The 18,731-nt window shown below is 31.0% G+C and overlaps 1 protein-coding gene across 1 annotated transcript in view; it reads right to left on the reverse strand.

Annotated features, from left to right (window-relative positions):
* The window catches only part of LOC129231070 (transmembrane protein 131-like), a 173,632-nt gene that overhangs the window by 57,059 nt on the left and 97,842 nt on the right, over positions 1–18,731 (reverse strand). Inside the window, exons 15-22 of the mRNA XM_054865318.1 lie at positions 18,200–18,304; positions 18,003–18,122; positions 10,606–10,710; positions 10,388–10,468; positions 5,581–5,733; positions 5,413–5,488; positions 3,944–4,061; positions 3,678–3,813 (exon numbers count right to left, since the gene is read on the reverse strand). Of these exons, the coding sequence (XP_054721293.1) occupies positions 3,678–3,813; positions 3,944–4,061; positions 5,413–5,488; positions 5,581–5,733; positions 10,388–10,468; positions 10,606–10,710; positions 18,003–18,122; positions 18,200–18,304 (894 nt within the window). The remainder of the gene's footprint in view (positions 1–3,677; positions 3,814–3,943; positions 4,062–5,412; positions 5,489–5,580; positions 5,734–10,387; positions 10,469–10,605; positions 10,711–18,002; positions 18,123–18,199; positions 18,305–18,731) is intronic.

The following is an 18,731-nucleotide window of genomic DNA, read 5'->3' on the forward strand; positions in this document are numbered from 1 at the left end:
AAAAGTACTAAATTTAGCGTCAACGAAAATTTGGACAAACAATTCATCTGTAAAGGAATTAAAATTTATAAATAATTTTTTAAAAAGTTTTAAAAAACCCTTCAAGATAAGATTCAATTTTCATTGAACTTTAGAATTACTGAACTAGTGGAATTTATATGAATGAGGTTAGAAGATTTCAATTATTACAAATAGAAAAAGAATTGATAATACCACTATATTATGTTCAGTTCTAGTGTGGAAATTAAAAAAAAAAAAAAAAAAAAAAAAAAAACCAAAAAAAAAAAAAAAAACTCTTTTATTTGGATACTATTTTATTTGGATTCTTTATTATAAAAGATGTTTTTAAATGAGGTTCTCCATTTTAAGGATCATAAAGCGTAAGAGCATGTGGTATTGATGATGGAATTTGATAGATGTCTGATCAGTATGAACAGTAGTTCGTTCCCCTTTTAAAGGTGTTAAAAAAGGTCAGAACGACCCTATGGATGGTTCTTTTGAAAAGGGTAGCTTTAAAATGGTTCGAGCCAGGCTATGAGACTGAAGAACATGAAAGATAGGTGAAAAACTGAAAAGCAAAAATCTTTGAGTATTATGTAACATATACTTTTGAGATTTAATGATTCTTTAAAAGTAACAAGGATATATTGGGGTTTTTTGAAGTAAGTCGCAGTAATGTTTAGGCATTTCAAACAGATGATTAATTATTGGAAACTGTAGACATACAGTTTTAATTACTACATAAACCACAAATGTAAACAAATGATTCTTTGAAAAATGTTTGTTTCAAGCATCTTTCCTTACAATGAAATCAATAAATTTTTCCCATTTAAAAACCAAGAGCAATGATATTTTTCTGATACATCATGATTCTGAAAAATCAGATATAATGATATATATCAAAGATATTTTTCTCAAGAGGAAAATAAAATTAGAGCTTTTATTCTGAGGATATTGGGAGCTGTAGGGAGCATTCCAAGAAAAGTCATAGTTAAGAAACTTAATGTTTCAATACAAGAGGCATTTTGAGAAAAAAAAAAGAGTTATGAGAAAATAACAAGATTAAAGCAAGTGTCCTTAAACTTTTTCTCTTCTCTTAAAAACTAGAAACAGGTACAAGCTAAAAACTTATAATTAACAGTATTATATTTACACAATATTTCAGAAAGAATGTTGTAAATAGCTGTGGTTGTTTGTTACAAATCTGTGCTATTATAAAAACATTCAGCACTAAGCTCTAATGAAATTGCTAAAAGACAATTTTCTGGAATTATTTGCAGAATGAAACCAATAAAACATCCTTAAAAAAATTTAATATCTAGGACAGTGAATAATATTTAAGAGATTTCCTTAGGGGAGAACCAGTAGGAACAGCACCATGACAGGAATGAGACAGCTGTTTTTATGCAAAGTAAAATGCAAAAAGTTATTTTCAGCTTGTCCAATAGATGTAGCAAATAAAAAGCAAGCAAGAGTCTGGAACTGTTACATCAACTGAACAAGTAATTTTTTTTCATAATTATTTAAGTGCAAATGCAGCTGTCCCATTCCTCCTAGTTATCCCCAACTTGGGTGCAGTTTTCACGCGTATGAGGGTTGTGGAAACACTTTGAGGCTATTCATTAATTATGTAAGGATGTTTTTGGTAATTTTTGACCTCCTCCCCCATGTAAGGGTACATAAGATTTTTCACCCTGCCCCCTTATTCTTACGTAAGATTCCATTTCAGTTTTCAAAAATAATGAATCTTACATCACTGGAATCGTTGATAAATTAAACTTTACCTTTTTGTGTCAAGAAATATTTCCTTGAATCTAGACTGAAATTTTTTTCGACATTTCTTTGTATATGATGCGATACTAATTAAAAATAAAACATGCCATACATAGTGCGATTCTTTTATTATATCTTACACTAATTCATTCTTTGCAAAACCAATAAAAAACAGTTCATCCTAATATGATTTTTATCTTTCAGATGCAAATGAAATATGATCACTGCCAAACCACTTGACAGCGCGATTTTTGATATAAAATATCCACTTGGAAAACATTATGTATGAATGGGTTTGACACCCTCCCCAAAGTGTGGGTATGTAGGGATTTTTTTTCACCCCCCCTCCCTTGGGACCCTTATGTAATTAATGAATGGCCCCTTTTCTTTATTTTACTATCAAGCACAGTATAAAAGTAAAAACAGCTCCTATTGACAGCAAATAATAATAATAAAAAAAAACTATGAAAATTTTTTGACAATTAAACAAACAGTAACTTCAAATTTTCAATGGGGGTCATTTCCAAATTTTTAAAAGTATTTTTTTCTGAAAGAGCATGCTTAAAAACATAGGATCTGACCATTTTTTAAATAATTTGTTCAAGTTTAATATAAAAAAAAAAAACTTTAATCGGTGCGCTTTCATTGTTTATGCTTCTGCCGATGACATCACAAATGATGAAAAGCCATTCACTGTTGCCATTCACAGAGCAAAATGTTAAATTTGCATCTTTACTCACGTGCATTGGCAACAATAGGGTTGATAGCAAGCATACAGCTCAATATTTAATTTGCTTCTTGATTATCGTGACGTTTAAATGCCGCAGACAGAGGCGCCAAAGTTCATCATTTGCGACGTCATAAAGACCACGCTTTCTTTGAAAAATCGGACATTTAAAAAAATTAATTGAAAAATAACTGATGGGAAAAGGAAAGTATTTTCTCTGTCCATGTTATTTTTTTTGCTCATTCTATCAATTTCAGTGACTAAAAGTAGTACTTTTGATTGAAGGAAACAACCCCCATTGTAACCTACCCCCCCCCCCCATCCACAGCCTTTTATGATGCGAAAAAATATGGTGAACTTAATTTAAACTACCGATTTCACTGTTTCTGTCAATTAAAATATTGTATTTGCAAAAAAAAAAAAAAAAAGAAAATGATCATTATTATATTTAAGTACTAAGATCATTATTATATTAAGTACATTACTCTCAGGGTTAAAACTTATAATAAGGATAACAACAATAATAATAATGACAAAAAATAACTTCAAATTTTTAATCGTAACGTCCCCCTCCCCCACATCCTTTTATGATGTGAAAAAAATATGGTCAACTTAATTTAAACTACCAATTTCACTGTTTCTGTTACCTATTTTAATAAACATATAATTGTAATATTTTCTGAAAAACAATTGAAGTTTTCATGGAACATATGATGAAATCTTTCTAGAACTTTGATGAAATACAGTTGAAAAGTGGCAACATGCACAATTTGGAGTGTTTGGATGAAATGCATATATGTTAGGGAGTATATGTTAAATTTTCCTGAGAATGCATAGAACAATTGTAGCTAGCATGTAAACAATTTTACAGCTTTTTACACAAGCAGCATGATTGAAAGATTGTCCCACCTTTAACTTGCTGTTTGACTCATCCATGCACGTCATACAACCAGTTACAGAAAAATAGACCATGTATTCCTCTAGCTACTTGAAAAAGTCTCACAGTGAAAAGTCATATCTAATGACTTTTGGTTGCACTAAACACCTAGACAGCGATAACTTTGTAGGGTAGTCTGGGTGTTGTTTCATAAAAGTTTTACAGCATAAAATAAAAGGATTGAACATTCTTTTCAAAAAATATATTAAAGATTTTGATAAAAAAAGTCAAACTACTTACTGTACGATTTCCAATTTGCGTTACTGGAAATTTTAACCTGTATTTACTAAATAATCGAGGCCATTGTAATGAAGCATGAATTTTTAAAAAGTATCCACGAACTTCTGTTGTATCGATTCGCAAAGTGATATTAGTTCTGAAAAAAAAAAAGTAACAAAAATATTCAGTATTTATATCCTAACTTAAAATTTTTAAAATCATAATAATTATTATCAAGAACAATCTTGTTATTTAATAAATATATAAACAATAATGAATGCAATTACGTTTTTTCTTCTAGATCTATTAAACTGTGCCATCTTTTACACAATGTACGAAACAATTCTTTATCTGTCTCAGCAACATCAGGAGGTAAAGCCATTCCCATTAGCCACTGATGACCCACTGAAAAAACAAGCACTTTAAATTTGACTTAAAGCAACAATTGAAAATAAAGACAGTGAAAAATGATAATTAACCAATTATCATCAAATCTTATTATGTGATTGTTTATAAGTCAAAAAGTGCAAAGCCTGTATTTTCTTATCAGTCAAATTTCCAGCCAGTGATTTTTTCCAAAGTGAAAAATTACAAGGGTCTGAGTCTGTCATTCTCCCTCCGAGTCCTTAACTCTGTCAGGGTTGTGGCATATGCAAAACAAAAAATATGCAAATTTTGCCTTTCAGAAAAAAAAAAAAAAAAAAAAAAAAACCAGCTGATGTGTGCATCACATGACTTTCTTTTACCCCAGTTTGATGATAAAAGTGCCTCGGAGTAAGCAAGGAAGCACTTGAAGTATTTTCACACCAAGTTTGTTGGGAACCAAAGCAAAAAAAAAAAAAAAACGTTTTATACAGATAAATTTTTTCAATATTGGCAATTTGAATGTGATTCAATGGTTAACTCTCTAAATATGGCCAAATTGAAACCAGATTAAAAAAAAAAAAAAACACATTTATCGCCAAGTTGGTGACAAAACTTGGTGACCGAAAGCTTGGCGATACATTGTCAAGTGTTTGCCACATTATGAGACCACTTGAGCTAGCATTAAAATTTTCAATGATTTCCCCAAAAAAAGGTGTAAAAGACCCCCTTAGGAACTTCTGAATGCAACCAAAAGGGGAGGTGCACAACTAGACCCCACTAGGAGTCTACACATCAAATTTCAACTTTCTAGGACATACCGTTTTTGAGTTATGCGAGGGACATACCCACATACATACACGAGTGAAATTTTTTTCCATGAATGCAATACTTCCTTTACTATGTAAAAGGAAGTGAAAAACAGTTGTCTTTATAATTTGGACCACATCATATAGATGTCAAAATCAAAAATATACTCAATAAAAATGAGTTTTCCTCACATTTTCCTAATAAAGAAATGCAAAATTTATGATTGGTTTCTAGCCATTAAATTAGCTTAATTTTTGAGCTAACTGTAGTCATGATTAAGCAATTTTTCCACTTGTCCTTATAATTTTGACAATCAGTAAAACAGTAAAAATTTAAGGGCATTTAATGAAATTAGATAAAGCTCAGGACAATAAAGGATATTTTTTCAGTCTTAAGAAATTTAAGGACAATTTAACCCAGCTTGCCTACAAATGAAACATTTCAGAGGAAGATAGTGTACACACACTTAGTACACACATAAAGTCAGTCTTAATGACAAAGAAGTTAGCCAACCCCTGATATATAACATTGACCATAAAAATTGCAACATAATGTTTCATGGATACACAAAGAAAAAAATTACTTGTTGTAGTAGTAGGTAAGCCGCTGTAGCACTTCTGCTTGCAATATTTTCTATGATCAAAATGAATTTTTCCAACCTAGGTAAGTAACAAATAAAGCAGTTACAAACATTGTAAAATTAAATATGTTGTCAATTGATGAAAGAAAAATTGATGGAATTTTTACTTACCATATTTTTTGAATTAGGATGCAATATAGGTGTTCCATGCTTTAAAGAGTCAAAAACAAATCTTGAATCTTCTGGAACAGTGCTAATTCCAGTTATTGTCATGGAATGTGAAAATGTACTATGAACATATAAGCTTTGAGTTGAAATTTTACCCTGCAAGGACAATTCGTGTTATAAAAAGCAGTATTCTACATTTATTTAAAATTTTAGAATTTTTTTATTAAATAACTAAAGAGTTCATCACAATGAACAGTTATGTTTTTAATCTGAACTTTCAACAAAATGTATTAAAGCTTGAATGTTATTTCTTAAAGCAAGTTGTTACCCAAGGTAATTGGCATAATGCATTTTTTGATCTTTTTTTTCTTTCTTTAGTGATGGAAGTTCTATCCAGGGACTGAGGATACGGTATTATACTGGAGACAGTGATTACAATTCTATTAGGTTCTGGTCTAATTTTGAAGTATATAAAGGCAAAATTTTCAGATTGGTACCTGATTTCAGAAGTGCTGATTTTGTAGTACTTAGACAAAATTTAAAGTAGGTTTTATCTTCAAGCTTAGAAATGATGATGGAGTGGAAACTTCAGTGTGTAAAGTTAAGGGAAATTTAGGAGAAAAAAAAAAACAGCCAGGTACTATGTTTCTTTCAAGAAAAGGGGAGTCTGGGGGGAAATGTGGTTCATGGTTTTTAGAGAGATAAAAGATGCTCGTAATTATAAGCAGGATACTTTTTGTCAGTTTAAAGCCACTATTAGCCTTACGAATAGGATCTTATATTGTAAGGCAAGGCATGATTTCAAGTATTTAGTAAGGGTTAAGAAAAGATAATTAGAATAACGGCTAGCAGATAACATGGACAGGGATCCTAAGCAGTTTTTTGTCTAGGAAAGAATATACACGTAATCCAAAAGAATGGGGATGAACTTTTTTTCAAGTGTTTTTAGCAGAAACTATTTCATCTATATATATAAGAGAGACTGTTTTTATTTGTTTGTACCCAATGGCCAGAAGACCCCATAGCACCAACAGCTCTGAAACTTGGCACAAAAATTGAACGTACCACGGGGTGTGAACTTTGAAGCCAAAATTCAAAATTTCTAATTAGTTTTTCCTTAATTATATGTTTAATTTGATTTTTAACCCTTTTTTATGTTAAATTCATCACAGACCCCCAACCAATTGTGGCAGGAAATTTTTTTTGTACTATAGTGTACGGAATTTAATTTCAAGTATGATGATTGAAAAAATTTTGAAGATTGACCAATTTTTGAATTTTTTATGAAATTTTGAAAAAAAACCCTTTATTTTGCATTTTTCCCCCAGGTTTAACTTTTTTCTAAACCAATTCCCCGTAAAGTAATAGGTATTTCTTTATGAAAATTTAGTATGCAGTAGTCAAAACATGTCTCCCTCTTCAGAAAAAAAAGTTTTCAAAAATATGCGATAGCTTTTTAAAAAAATTTTTTTTTATGAAATTTTGAAAAGACGTTTATTTTTCGCTTCTTCTGGGTTTAATTCTTTCTAAACCCATCCTACAAAATGTATCTTCAGCCGGAATGTATGCAGTCGCTTCAGCCGGACAATTCGCTATATCTATTTTACGTTACATATTTGTGTACTTAATTTAATTAAAATAGTGAGGTGTTTTTTTTTTTTTGCAAACGCTACTTTTTGCAAAATAGGGAGAACAAAGAGGGAGATTTTTTTTTGCACTATTTAATCAAACAGACAAAGTGCAGTATTTTTAATGATCTTTATTTGCAATTTTGGCGTAAAAAGGTGAATAACACAAAACGCAACCTTAAATAGGTATAAAAAATACGAAAAAGATAGATATAGATTAATTAATACCTCTGATTTACTTATGTAAACAGCTGCCATAGGCGGCAACTTGACATAAAACAGGAGGGCACGGGCATCGCCGTATGGGTACTGCTAGTTGATATGAGCAAAACGCAAGTAAATTTACAGCTTGAGTATTTGGTGTTTTCTAGGGAAAGTGTATTACATTAATTGAAATAAATTCAAGCATCTAGGGCTCCTGGATCAGATAATATTTATCCAAATATCTTAGTTGAGTATGCAGACGAATTGTTCTGAGTTTGTAGACATTACCTTTAGAATTTTCAATGCTTTATAATGCGCAGGGATTGCCCAAAAGACTGGAAGCTGGCAAACATCACGTCACTTTATTAATAAGAGTCAAAAGGAGAGGCAGGTAACAATAGACCTGTGAGTCTTACTTTGACAGTTCGTGAAAATTTTGAAACTCTGTTGAAACTAAACATAATGAACTTTCTGAGAAATACTCAGTATGGTTTTAAGAAGAGGAGATCCTGTATAACTAATTTATTGCTTTTGTATGACAAGGTTATCAAGGCTTTAGATAACAAAAAGTGTGTAGATGTTGTTTACATCAACTTTCAAAAAGCTTTCGATAAAGAACGGCACATTGCTCTGCTAAGAAAACTGGCTGGTATTGGAAAAGGAATGAAAACTTAATTTTTTTAAAAATAGAAATAGGCTTACAGGGAGAAAACAAAGAGTAGCTGCTTGGATAATTTTTTTTCAATGGTCTGATGTGATAAGAGGGGTATAAAAGGTTCCGTTTTAGGGCCATTCTTCAATTCAATTCAATTCATTTTATTTCAATCAGGGTAATATTTTTTACAAAAATGCATTTCACAGATAAATAAAAAAAAAAAAAGAAATTACAAAGAGAAACACATTTTACCCTGTCTTTTTGAAAACCCCTGATTAAGCAGGTGGGAATGAAGGCTATAACAATAGCCTTTGTTATTTATTATTTTTAGTAAGGACATTAGTGAAGGGCTTTCTTAGAGCATCAATATTTTTGCTGATGATATCAACGTTATACGGGTTTTGTTGACAGCGAAGAACATGTGAAAAAACTTGGAGAGGATTTAGATCAAATTTCTAAGTGGGCAGTTGAGTGGGATATATTGTTCAATGTTGGAAAATGTTAAGTGCTGCATTTAGATCATGGAAATAATCATGCAAGTAACTATTTACAGGGATCTATCTTAAGCAAAGAAGAAAGAGTTGTCGTTCTGAGCGTATTAATTAGTCAGGACTTTCAGTTTAGTGAGCCATGCAGTGCAGCACGTAACAAAGCCAACAGAATTTTGGGTTTTATCAATAGGTCTATTTCACAAAATTCTAAAGAAGTTCTTTTACCTTTTCACAGAAGTTTAGTAAGACATTTAAAATATGCTGTTCAGTTTTAGACTCCTTATCTTAAGAAAGATATCCATATATTGGAAAGGATTTAAAGAAGGGCTACAAGGGTAGCAAATGGGCATCAATTTTAGATTATGATTCCAGGCTTAGAATACTTTACATGTATAATCTTAAGCAAAAGAGAGTAAGAGGGGACATGATCCAGTTATTTAAGTTTAGTAAAATGCAAGATGTTTTATGGGGCTAAATTTCTGCAAAAATGGCAAAACCAGGGGTCATTGTTTCAAGCTTTTCAAACTAAACTTGAAATCATTAAAAATTACTACTTCAGAAGGGCTGTTGGCATTTGGAGTAGCTTACCAGTAGCAGCTGTTATTTGCAATGGGGTCAATACTTTTAAGAGGGTTCTTAATCTTTATTAGGATTGATAAATTGAATAGGACAAGCCTAGCTGGGCCTAGAGCCTGTTGATGGTCATCACTTTTGCATTTGTATTTTTTATTCTCTTTATTATACTTGAATGTCTGTTCATTCATGTTTCCTTTAAGTAAAATTTCATTATGCCTCAATTGTGTTTCAATGTGCCTCAATTCAAATTTCTTAGAACTGAACTAAACAAAATCAAAGTACGTTTTGTGGAGGGAAAAAAGAGCCCAACTAAAGATTAATGCAATGCTTACTTAAATTGCACAGTAGGAAACGTGCGAAACTAACAATGTTTGAACTAACCAGCAATACACAACTACAGTACTGGTTTTGAAGATTTAAATTCGAAAGAAAGACATTTTCAAAACCTATTTTATGTACCGTCTAACAACTGTAAGGCTTTAGGAGGGGTAATTTTATACAAGCCTATGATAATTGTTTAAACCAACACAAACATATATAATATAACAATAGACAAGAGAAGACAATATCCAACAATAAAAATTTGATCTCCAAATTACTCCCATTAAAAACTTGAGAGATTACTACATTTAAGAAACTAGGAATGCAACATTGCCTACGACTATCAGTGTCACTATCAATTGCTCAGTAACATTTATTAATGTGTGGGGATCTAATGAGCATCATAATATGTTATTTAAAAATTATTTGCTAAAATAAAACTTAATGTTCCGGTTGTAAGAAGCAAATGCTTTCTTTGAAGCACTATTTCATAATCTTATTCTGATATGGTAAAAAATCTAATTTCCGTAATATTGAAGGGTAACCGTCTTTTTATTAAATTTCAGTTTATCGAAAATTAAATAGTTTAATAAATTACTATAATTATCATAGAGACTCAGTGTTGGCCAAACTAGAAAAATGTTTAGTATTTGGTATTAAGTAATGATTAATATGCAGTTAAAATGAATACATAGAACTGTAAAACATTAACTGTAACCTAATGATTTACAATAAATTTATGAAAAGCATTCCGAAACAACAGAACATATTAAACATTGAAATATATATGTATATTTTAAATGTGAAGTGTCAAGTAAAATTGTCAAGTCTAAATCAATTTTTGACTACTAAGAAAAAATATTACAAAGTCTTGTATATTTCTTAAATGAGTTGCAATATGAAAAATAAACTTAAAAACTACATTTACAACTTACTGGAAAAGAATTTTCAAAAAATATTTCCTCGACTTTTAAAGCACCTTTTGCAGTTCTGAGGCTAAATGGCACATTTATTTTCTAAGAAAATAAGAGACAAAAACTTTAAGTGAATCAAAAGCAAACAACTTGAAAAGTAGCATATTTTTATATTTATTGAAATAATTTAGCAAAACCGAAAAATAATATTCAATGAAACTTTCTATTGATTAATGTACCTCATATTGTGTTTCAACAAAAGCTTGCCCTTGAAATATTCCTTCATGTGTCGGTGCTGTAATTCCAATTCTAAATATTGCATAATGTTGTGGTTTAAGAATAAGCTGAATAAAAATATATACCAAATTAGTATTCTACTATCAACATACATACATACATACATATATATATATATATATATATATATATATATAAAGAATTTATGATATCTTTACATTTTTTTCTTATTCATTTCTTGATAAAGAAGGTAATTAATAATGTATGAAAAAAGTTATCAGAGAAGTATTACAGAAAGAATGTCATGCAATAATAATCTATTTAGTAAAATCTAGATAAATACCTTTGTGCAGAAAAATAAAAGAAAATCTAACATTATTAAATTATACAAAATATGCAGATTACTGTATATATATTCTTTCGAAAAATCAAGTCCCTTTTTCAATGCAAAAAATCTGTTAATCTATTTAATGTTTCTCCATCAAAAGAATTTTTCATAAGATAGTGATCAAAAAATGAACTGTGATACAAAAGAAAAAAAAATGACTTGTTGCAGACAAAACAAAGTTTGTAATACTAGTTAAGATTCATAACTATTATGTTTCCTTTTTTTATTCAACTGAGCAATCAGCTAACTGGCAAAATAGGTTGATATAGTAAACAATCAACATAAGATTGAAAAAAATCTCAAAAAGTGTGATTAGGTAACCTCGGTTATCTATAATTAACCTCTTTTACAATCAAGTAATTCATTTCTGAAAATGAGTGCGACAGTTTTCAACCACACTATGATGCAAACAAATCTATATATATATAAATGAATGTTTGTTTGTATGTCATCCATGAACTCAAAAACTACCCAGCAGATTTGGCTGAAACTTTCACCGTTTGTTATTTTTGGTACTGGGAATGTTTATAGACCAGTTCGAAAAAAATCTGATCGATAGTTCCTTTTTTATTCCAATTTAAGTCACAATTCATTGGATAAATATGAATAAAATTATCGGCTGCAGAAATTAATTCGCGTAAAAGATCTCATTGATAAGAAGTTAGTTGTTGCCATTTTTCTTGAGTTTGAACAAATAAATTCTTTCTTTATTGTTTTATGGCTTTTCGTGAAATGGGGGGATTTAAAACTTTTTCTATTTGATATTTTTAGCGATTGATTGATCTTGCAAACTATGTGAGTACAAAATTTGAGTATAGTCACGGCTTCACTTGATACCTGGACCAATTATTATGAAAATTGCTATATATATGTATTTTTCCACGGAGAAGGTGCATAATATGCTCATTGAAGCCACTCGCCTCCAGGTGGCACTGCAGAGTAGCAACTTCAGCCCCGTTCAACCGATTGTCATAAAAATCAGTATAATGATGTATTTTTTTGTTGGCGTAGCAACGCGCGTCAGGTACAGTTAGTGCTTAATAAGTGGCTAAAAAGAAGTTTTTGGTATTGTGCATACTTTTTCTTTTGAAGAAGCATTTAATTTAAGATACAGACTATGGAACAGAGGTTGTATGTTAAATACATTATTCATTAAATTTTCACTTCTTTTAGACACAACACAGTATAAACCTGAAAAAGGGCATTTACAAGGAGCGATCGAGGCGATCGCCTCTCCCTTGAGGGACTCTGCACAGGCAATTTTTCTGAATTAAAGTCTTAAAATGTAAGTGTAAGTCATTTTTGATGATGTTAAGGATAGGATTGGAACTTGAATATCCCTCTTGAAACTTTACAAGGCAATTTCCAGACGATCCTTGGTGATGGAAGAAGGAGAAGTTAGGAGGCCTTCCACTAGGACATTTTGCAAAATTGAAGCCTTAAAGACACAATTGTAGACATCTCAGGTAGTGTGAGAAAGATGAATGAAATCAGCGACTTTCCTCCGGTAATTTCTCAAAACTGATGTCCCAAAAAGCAGTTTTAAATGACCTTCAATGATGATAGAGAGAGGGGAATTTGGAACATTTCCACGAAATTATAACAAAATTGAAGACCCAAAACGAGATTTTAGAATACCCCTTTCAACGTAAAAGGAAAGAAATAGGTTCGAGAACCTCCTTGGATCAATCTCTAAATTTTTGTCATTTTTGATAAAAATGATGTGCAGCCTTCTCCCTCAATGTGCACATCAGATTCATAGTAGTAAGTTAAAAAAACTTAACCCCCCCCTCCTTGGAAAAATTCTAGATCCGTCCTTGGACATCTAATAAACTAATGTAAGGAGATATGTTTCGCAATTAGTTTTAAAATCTATTTCTGTAACAGGGGTTAAATTTTTATTATACCTGACTCAAATAGATATAATCGAAAAGAAATCTGTGTGAAGAACTTTATCATGTCCAAATCAATCTTTTTTCAAATTTCTTTTTTATTTAATGTTTCAAAATTTTCAAATACTATAATGAATCTAATTCTTTTTAGTAGAACATAATTACCATTAATGACACATTATTGTTACTGTAATTATGAAAATGAAATTGAAATAAAAGAAAGCTAATGGTTCAAATGAATTTTTAACAGACATAATGATAATATATATACACTGGTAGACAATTGCTAAGGACGGATTCCAATGGGCTATGTAGTGCGTAAAAAAGTAAGTGTAATTCGATGGCAAGTGAAATAAAGTAATGCCAGAACTCTACAACATGGCAATGACGATAATTTATTGTGCTCTGAAATCCAGTAGGCGCTGAAAACTGTTCAAAGGACGAAGCGGTCCTTTTGGGCCAAATACGTAAAAGTGAATAAATGTAATTACTGCCCCCAGGTGTTCCGGCATAAGATTTCAATATGGGATATGGCTACCATGGAGATCCATGCAAGCTTCCACACATCATGTGATGCTTTACACAACATTATACAGCAGCTGTTGGGGTAATTTATCCTATGATTCAGATATGATTCAGATCTATAGAACATGCTGGACATCCGATGGGTTGAATATTATGAGTGAGCTAGACACTCTTGGACGGCGATTGTTAATGACATGTTAAGTTGCCATCCATGAAAACGAATTTATTGCCCACAGCACCACAGAACATGTGAATATGAAGCAGTAATACAATATTAATGTATCACAAGCTGTCATAGTCTTGTTTGGAAGCACACAAGCGACGTACAGCCATTGATCATAATCCCAACCATACTATGACACAACTTGTAGGATACTAGTCCTTTTCTTTTATGTTTGCCGGCTTGTATGCTGTACCACTCTCTTGCCAGGTTAGTTGATGTGCACAATTAGACGACAGACTGAATCTGCTTTCATCTGTGAATAGTACACAAGCCCAGTCGACTTCTTTCCAAATGCGATGCTGAAGACATCTTTACAAAGGAGCAAAACACTGACTTGTAGACAATGGGATGTACAAAACAAGCTGACCGGTGTATAGTCTTAATGTATTCAAATGTCTAGCTATAGTTTTTCGGGATAGTTGCTTGCTAGTAGCAGCAGGAAACTGCTTTGCTACCTCAGTAGCTGTGTTGCGCTGTTTCTTTTTAGTTGCTAACACTCAGTACCAATCTTCTGCTGAAGTCGTATTGCTTTCACGACCTCCCTCATGACATTTGCTACACATTCCTATTGTTTGAAATGATTTCCTTACTCCAGAAATAACGCTGTGGCTGACGTCGAACTCCTTGGCAACATCTAAATTTTTCTGCCCTTCTTCGATGTTGCCAACTACACGGCCAACAATAAAATCATGTAAGGGATGTGGGGAAGACATACCGAAAAAAGAAATTTCGTCAATTCATTCTTTCCTGTCAAACTTTTTTTTGAACAACAATGGTCATCACGCACCCAATTCTTTATATCACTTATCAGCGCTATCACGTGACCAGCAACGTCATGAGTCTAAACTCTGCATACTCACAACACATCTTACCGTCTCCCGAACTTATTCTAATTTCCATATTTCCTTGCCTTACATTTTGTTGTTGCTAATGCTGCTATTGCCATCGTCCTTAGCAATTGTCCACCAGTGTATATTAGGGTGCCCCAAAAAATGTTAGTTGATTTTTCAAGTTGTACAAATTCTTATAGTTTTCCTTTTATGGCAAAACAAATGTGAAAAAAATTTCATACAGTTTGAACAACAGAAACCTGTGCCAACTTGTGCCTGAAAGTGCAAACCAACACTGTACTAGGCCAAATCGAATATTTTTTCTTTTTCAAAGTTCTTAATAATTTCATGTTAATAAAACCTTGCCCCTATAGCCCCATATGTAATATAAAACTATTTATCCAAATTAAAGAATATTTAGGTGCCGAGCAGAAAAGGCCTATTAACTTATAGATTTCTCCAAAAAATTTATTTTTTCTATTCATTTTTGAAAAAATTACATATAAATTTAAATAAAATATCCAGTTAAAAATGTGTTAGCGAACACATTTTCAAATCAACATTTGCAAATGAATAATGAAAAACTAATATACTTAAAATGAAAAACTGAACTCAATCTTAAAAAAATCCATTTCTTTAAGGTGGGAGACTTTAATATTGTAAGAGAGCGAAAACTTCTATTTATTGCTAATTACCTCCTTTACTGCTTATATTTTTCAGCTTGATAATTACCTAAAATTTACCTTACATTAAAAAAAAATGTGGAAAAAAACATTTTTGAATAAATTTTAGACTTCCTGCTGGATTTCTAAATATTCTTTAAATTAATATAAATATTCTTGTGGTATACATGAGGATATAGGAGCAACATTTTATCAGCAGGAAATTTCAAATTTCCGATTAATCAAAAAAATTTTTATTCAGCCTAGTACACAGTGCTAGTTCACTTTCAGGTGCAAGTCAACACAGACTGCCGTTGTTCAAATTATTGAAACTTTTCTCCCAATTGTTTTGACATTAAAAAAAAATATATATATATATATAAGAGGGTGTGCACTTAAAAAAACCAAATTCTAGTTTTTTCTAGCACCCTGATATATATATACATATATATATATATATATATATATATATATATATATATATATATATATATATATATATATATATATACATACATACATACACACACACATATATATATGTATATATATATATATATATATATATATATATATATATATATATATATATATACATATATAAAGGGTGTCCCAAAATTAACGCAAGATTTGAATTTGCCGCCATTTTTGCAATAAATTGTGGGCAATCTTGAAAAAAAAAAAAACAATTTGGCAGCTGAGGGTCTAGGGTTATTACAAATGGAGCGTTTTCAATTCTATAATGCGTTTTCATTATTGAACAATTATTTGAAAAATAATGAAAGTTTGGGCAGGTCAAGCAGTTTACTGTTATTGGCGCTCGATATCGCAATTAGGAAATGCGCAGGTGGTTGTGGGATTGCTGATATAGACGTTTGACTTCAAATAACCCCATAGGGAGAAGTCTAATGATGTAAAATCACACTTTCTAGGGTACAATTCGTATCACCGAAACGAGAGAGTACACGAACAGGAAATTCCTCATGCAGTGATTGAATTGTTTCGCTGGCTGTATAATAGCATAACACTCCATTTTTACTAACCCTAAACTCCCAGCTGTCAAATTGTTCTTTTTCCGTGGCTGCCAACAATTCACAGCAAAAATTGTGGCAAATTCAAATCTTGCGTTAATTTTGGGACACCCTTTATATATATAAAAAAAATTCCATAAACATATTAAAAGTAGCGAAAATACCAAACCAAAAGCCTACAGATGTGCAAAAGCAGCTAAACTAATAAGCTAACTAAAACGTGCATTAGAGAAACAATAAAGGTGCAAATAGCAAATCAATGTCAACAATACAAATGAAAATTGAAAACTAAAATTTAATTGATGGAGCCAGTCTCATTGGTAGTGGTAAACTCCAACTTATGGTTGAAAAACCAAAATAATTAAAACTGCAGACTAAAAGAGAAATGAATAAGTCCTGAATGTCCAACTTCAAGATTTTTCTTCATGCCTTAGTAAATGAGTTTTTATAGGTATTATTGTCTCTAAAGCTATCAGAATTAAAAGAATTTGTAATACAATCACAGCCTTCAACCAAAAAATTTCCTTGTTTAAAAATAAAAACATTGAAAATAGCTTTCCAATTAATCTCGTTAAAACCATTTTTTCAAGTATAGTCTTCAATAAACATTTTGCTTCTTTGGAACCATTTAACTGTTCATGCTTATGACATAACTGTGAGAAACCACACCATAGAGATTGCAGGCATCAATGCACTGTTTGAATGCTGTTTTTTGATGACATTGAATGGTTTTTGATTAAGATTTTTGTTGGGTATTAATACTTTTTTTAAGGCTGATATATTTACCAGGGATCAGAATCTTTTTTTTTATATTGCAATTTAAGGTAAGATATTTACATTGATATTATATGTGCTGGTCAATACGGTGGAATGTCATTACTGATAGCCATAATAACAGGCTTTTAATAACAGGGATGAAACCCCTAGCTATAATTTTAAGTATAAGTTCCTGCTTATTCGCTTATAGTTTAGCAGTTCGCATGTTTAGCCTAATCCAATTCCGTTAGGTGGATATCCAGGACTTTTACATTTCTCTTTTAGTCTGCAGCTTCAATTTTTCAGTTTTTGAAATATAAAATAGAGTTTCTACTGCTGATAAGGCAGCCCCAATCAATTTAAATTAAAATTTTCAATTTACATTTATAATTTTTATATTAATTTGCTATTTGGACATTTATTGTTTCGCTATCACACTATATACATATAGACACACACAATAATTCCACTTCTTATTACATTTCAAATTTTAACATGCAATATTTTTGCTTAATAAGATGATTTGCTAATTATTTTGCTTTCTTTCTTATTTGCCAAAAATAATGATTTGAAACATTAAACAACCAATGCATTATTTTTTTGCATAAATCGATTAATTAAATTGTGCAAAAAAAAAGAAAGAAAAAACCTCCTTAAAGCTCACAGTGGCACCACATTTTACTCATACTCCCCCCCCCCTTGTTTTCCAAGTATTATATGATTTTGAGAAAATCACTAGCTAGTTAATATTTGAACCGCGATTGATAAGTACATTAATCATGATGAGAAGAGAAATGAAAGGAGAATGAAAAAATTAAAAGTTTTAAACACTTAATTTCCCCAAGAAAGTTTTTTCCCAGTTCAGCATTTACTAATTTTTGCATTCTTACACACCTGTTATTAAATGAAACAGAGTCGTAAAATATAGTTTAAAAGAGAAGATCTTAATGTAACATTAATATCAGATCAAAAGTAGATTTATTGCTTGTAAATTTAATAAGCAAAAAAAAAAAAAAAAATCAGAAAGTACACACAAAATTTGAAAATGTATTACATACTTTACTCTCAAATAGGGGAGAATATAATACTTACACTACGAGCCATAGAAGAAAAATTTTGCCGCCAAGCCAAAGTGCTAGCATTGCCTTTATCAACACCGACAAGTTCAACATATGTTTTGCTAGTATTGGAACCCCAAAATTTCAAATTTACCTAAAATTTATGAAACATAGTAAAAGAAGAGCTTATCACTGTAACAAAATAAAGTAAATCTACAAGATATATCTTACATCAACAGGATTTTCATTTATTACTGCAAAAACAATAGCACGTTTGTCACCCATTCCAAGAGTACCAAAATCAATAAAGCTCTCGTTAATGGCATGAGGTAAAAACTATAAAGAAAAACATGTAAGAAACCAATATAAAATTACATAGCACTCTAAAAACTAAATAGAAAGCTGAAAGAAAAAAAAAAGCTTTATAATACAGCTTTTTAATAAAATTTTTACATTTAAAAAAAACTTGAAACTTTCTAAACCACTATTCTGTTCATACCATTGAACTTTAAGTAAGGTGGAATGACTGCTGAGGGAGAAAACGCGGCCCAAAAGCTCTCTTTCTCCTCTTCACCGTTCGACAGGGCTCTAGATGGCAACACAATCTGGTTAGGGAAATCTGCTTTGCTCAAAATACCGAGGAGTTTATTAATATGGTACAATTCTAGTACAGTAGAATACCTTTATAATGCTGACCTATATAACGCAATTCTCTATAAACCGCACAACTTTTCAGAAGTAAACAATAGGTTTTTAAGTTTAA

Source organism: Uloborus diversus, chromosome 10 (genome assembly GCF_026930045.1).
Source record: "Uloborus diversus isolate 005 chromosome 10, Udiv.v.3.1, whole genome shotgun sequence".
Lineage (NCBI taxonomy): Eukaryota > Metazoa > Arthropoda > Arachnida > Araneae > Uloboridae > Uloborus > Uloborus diversus.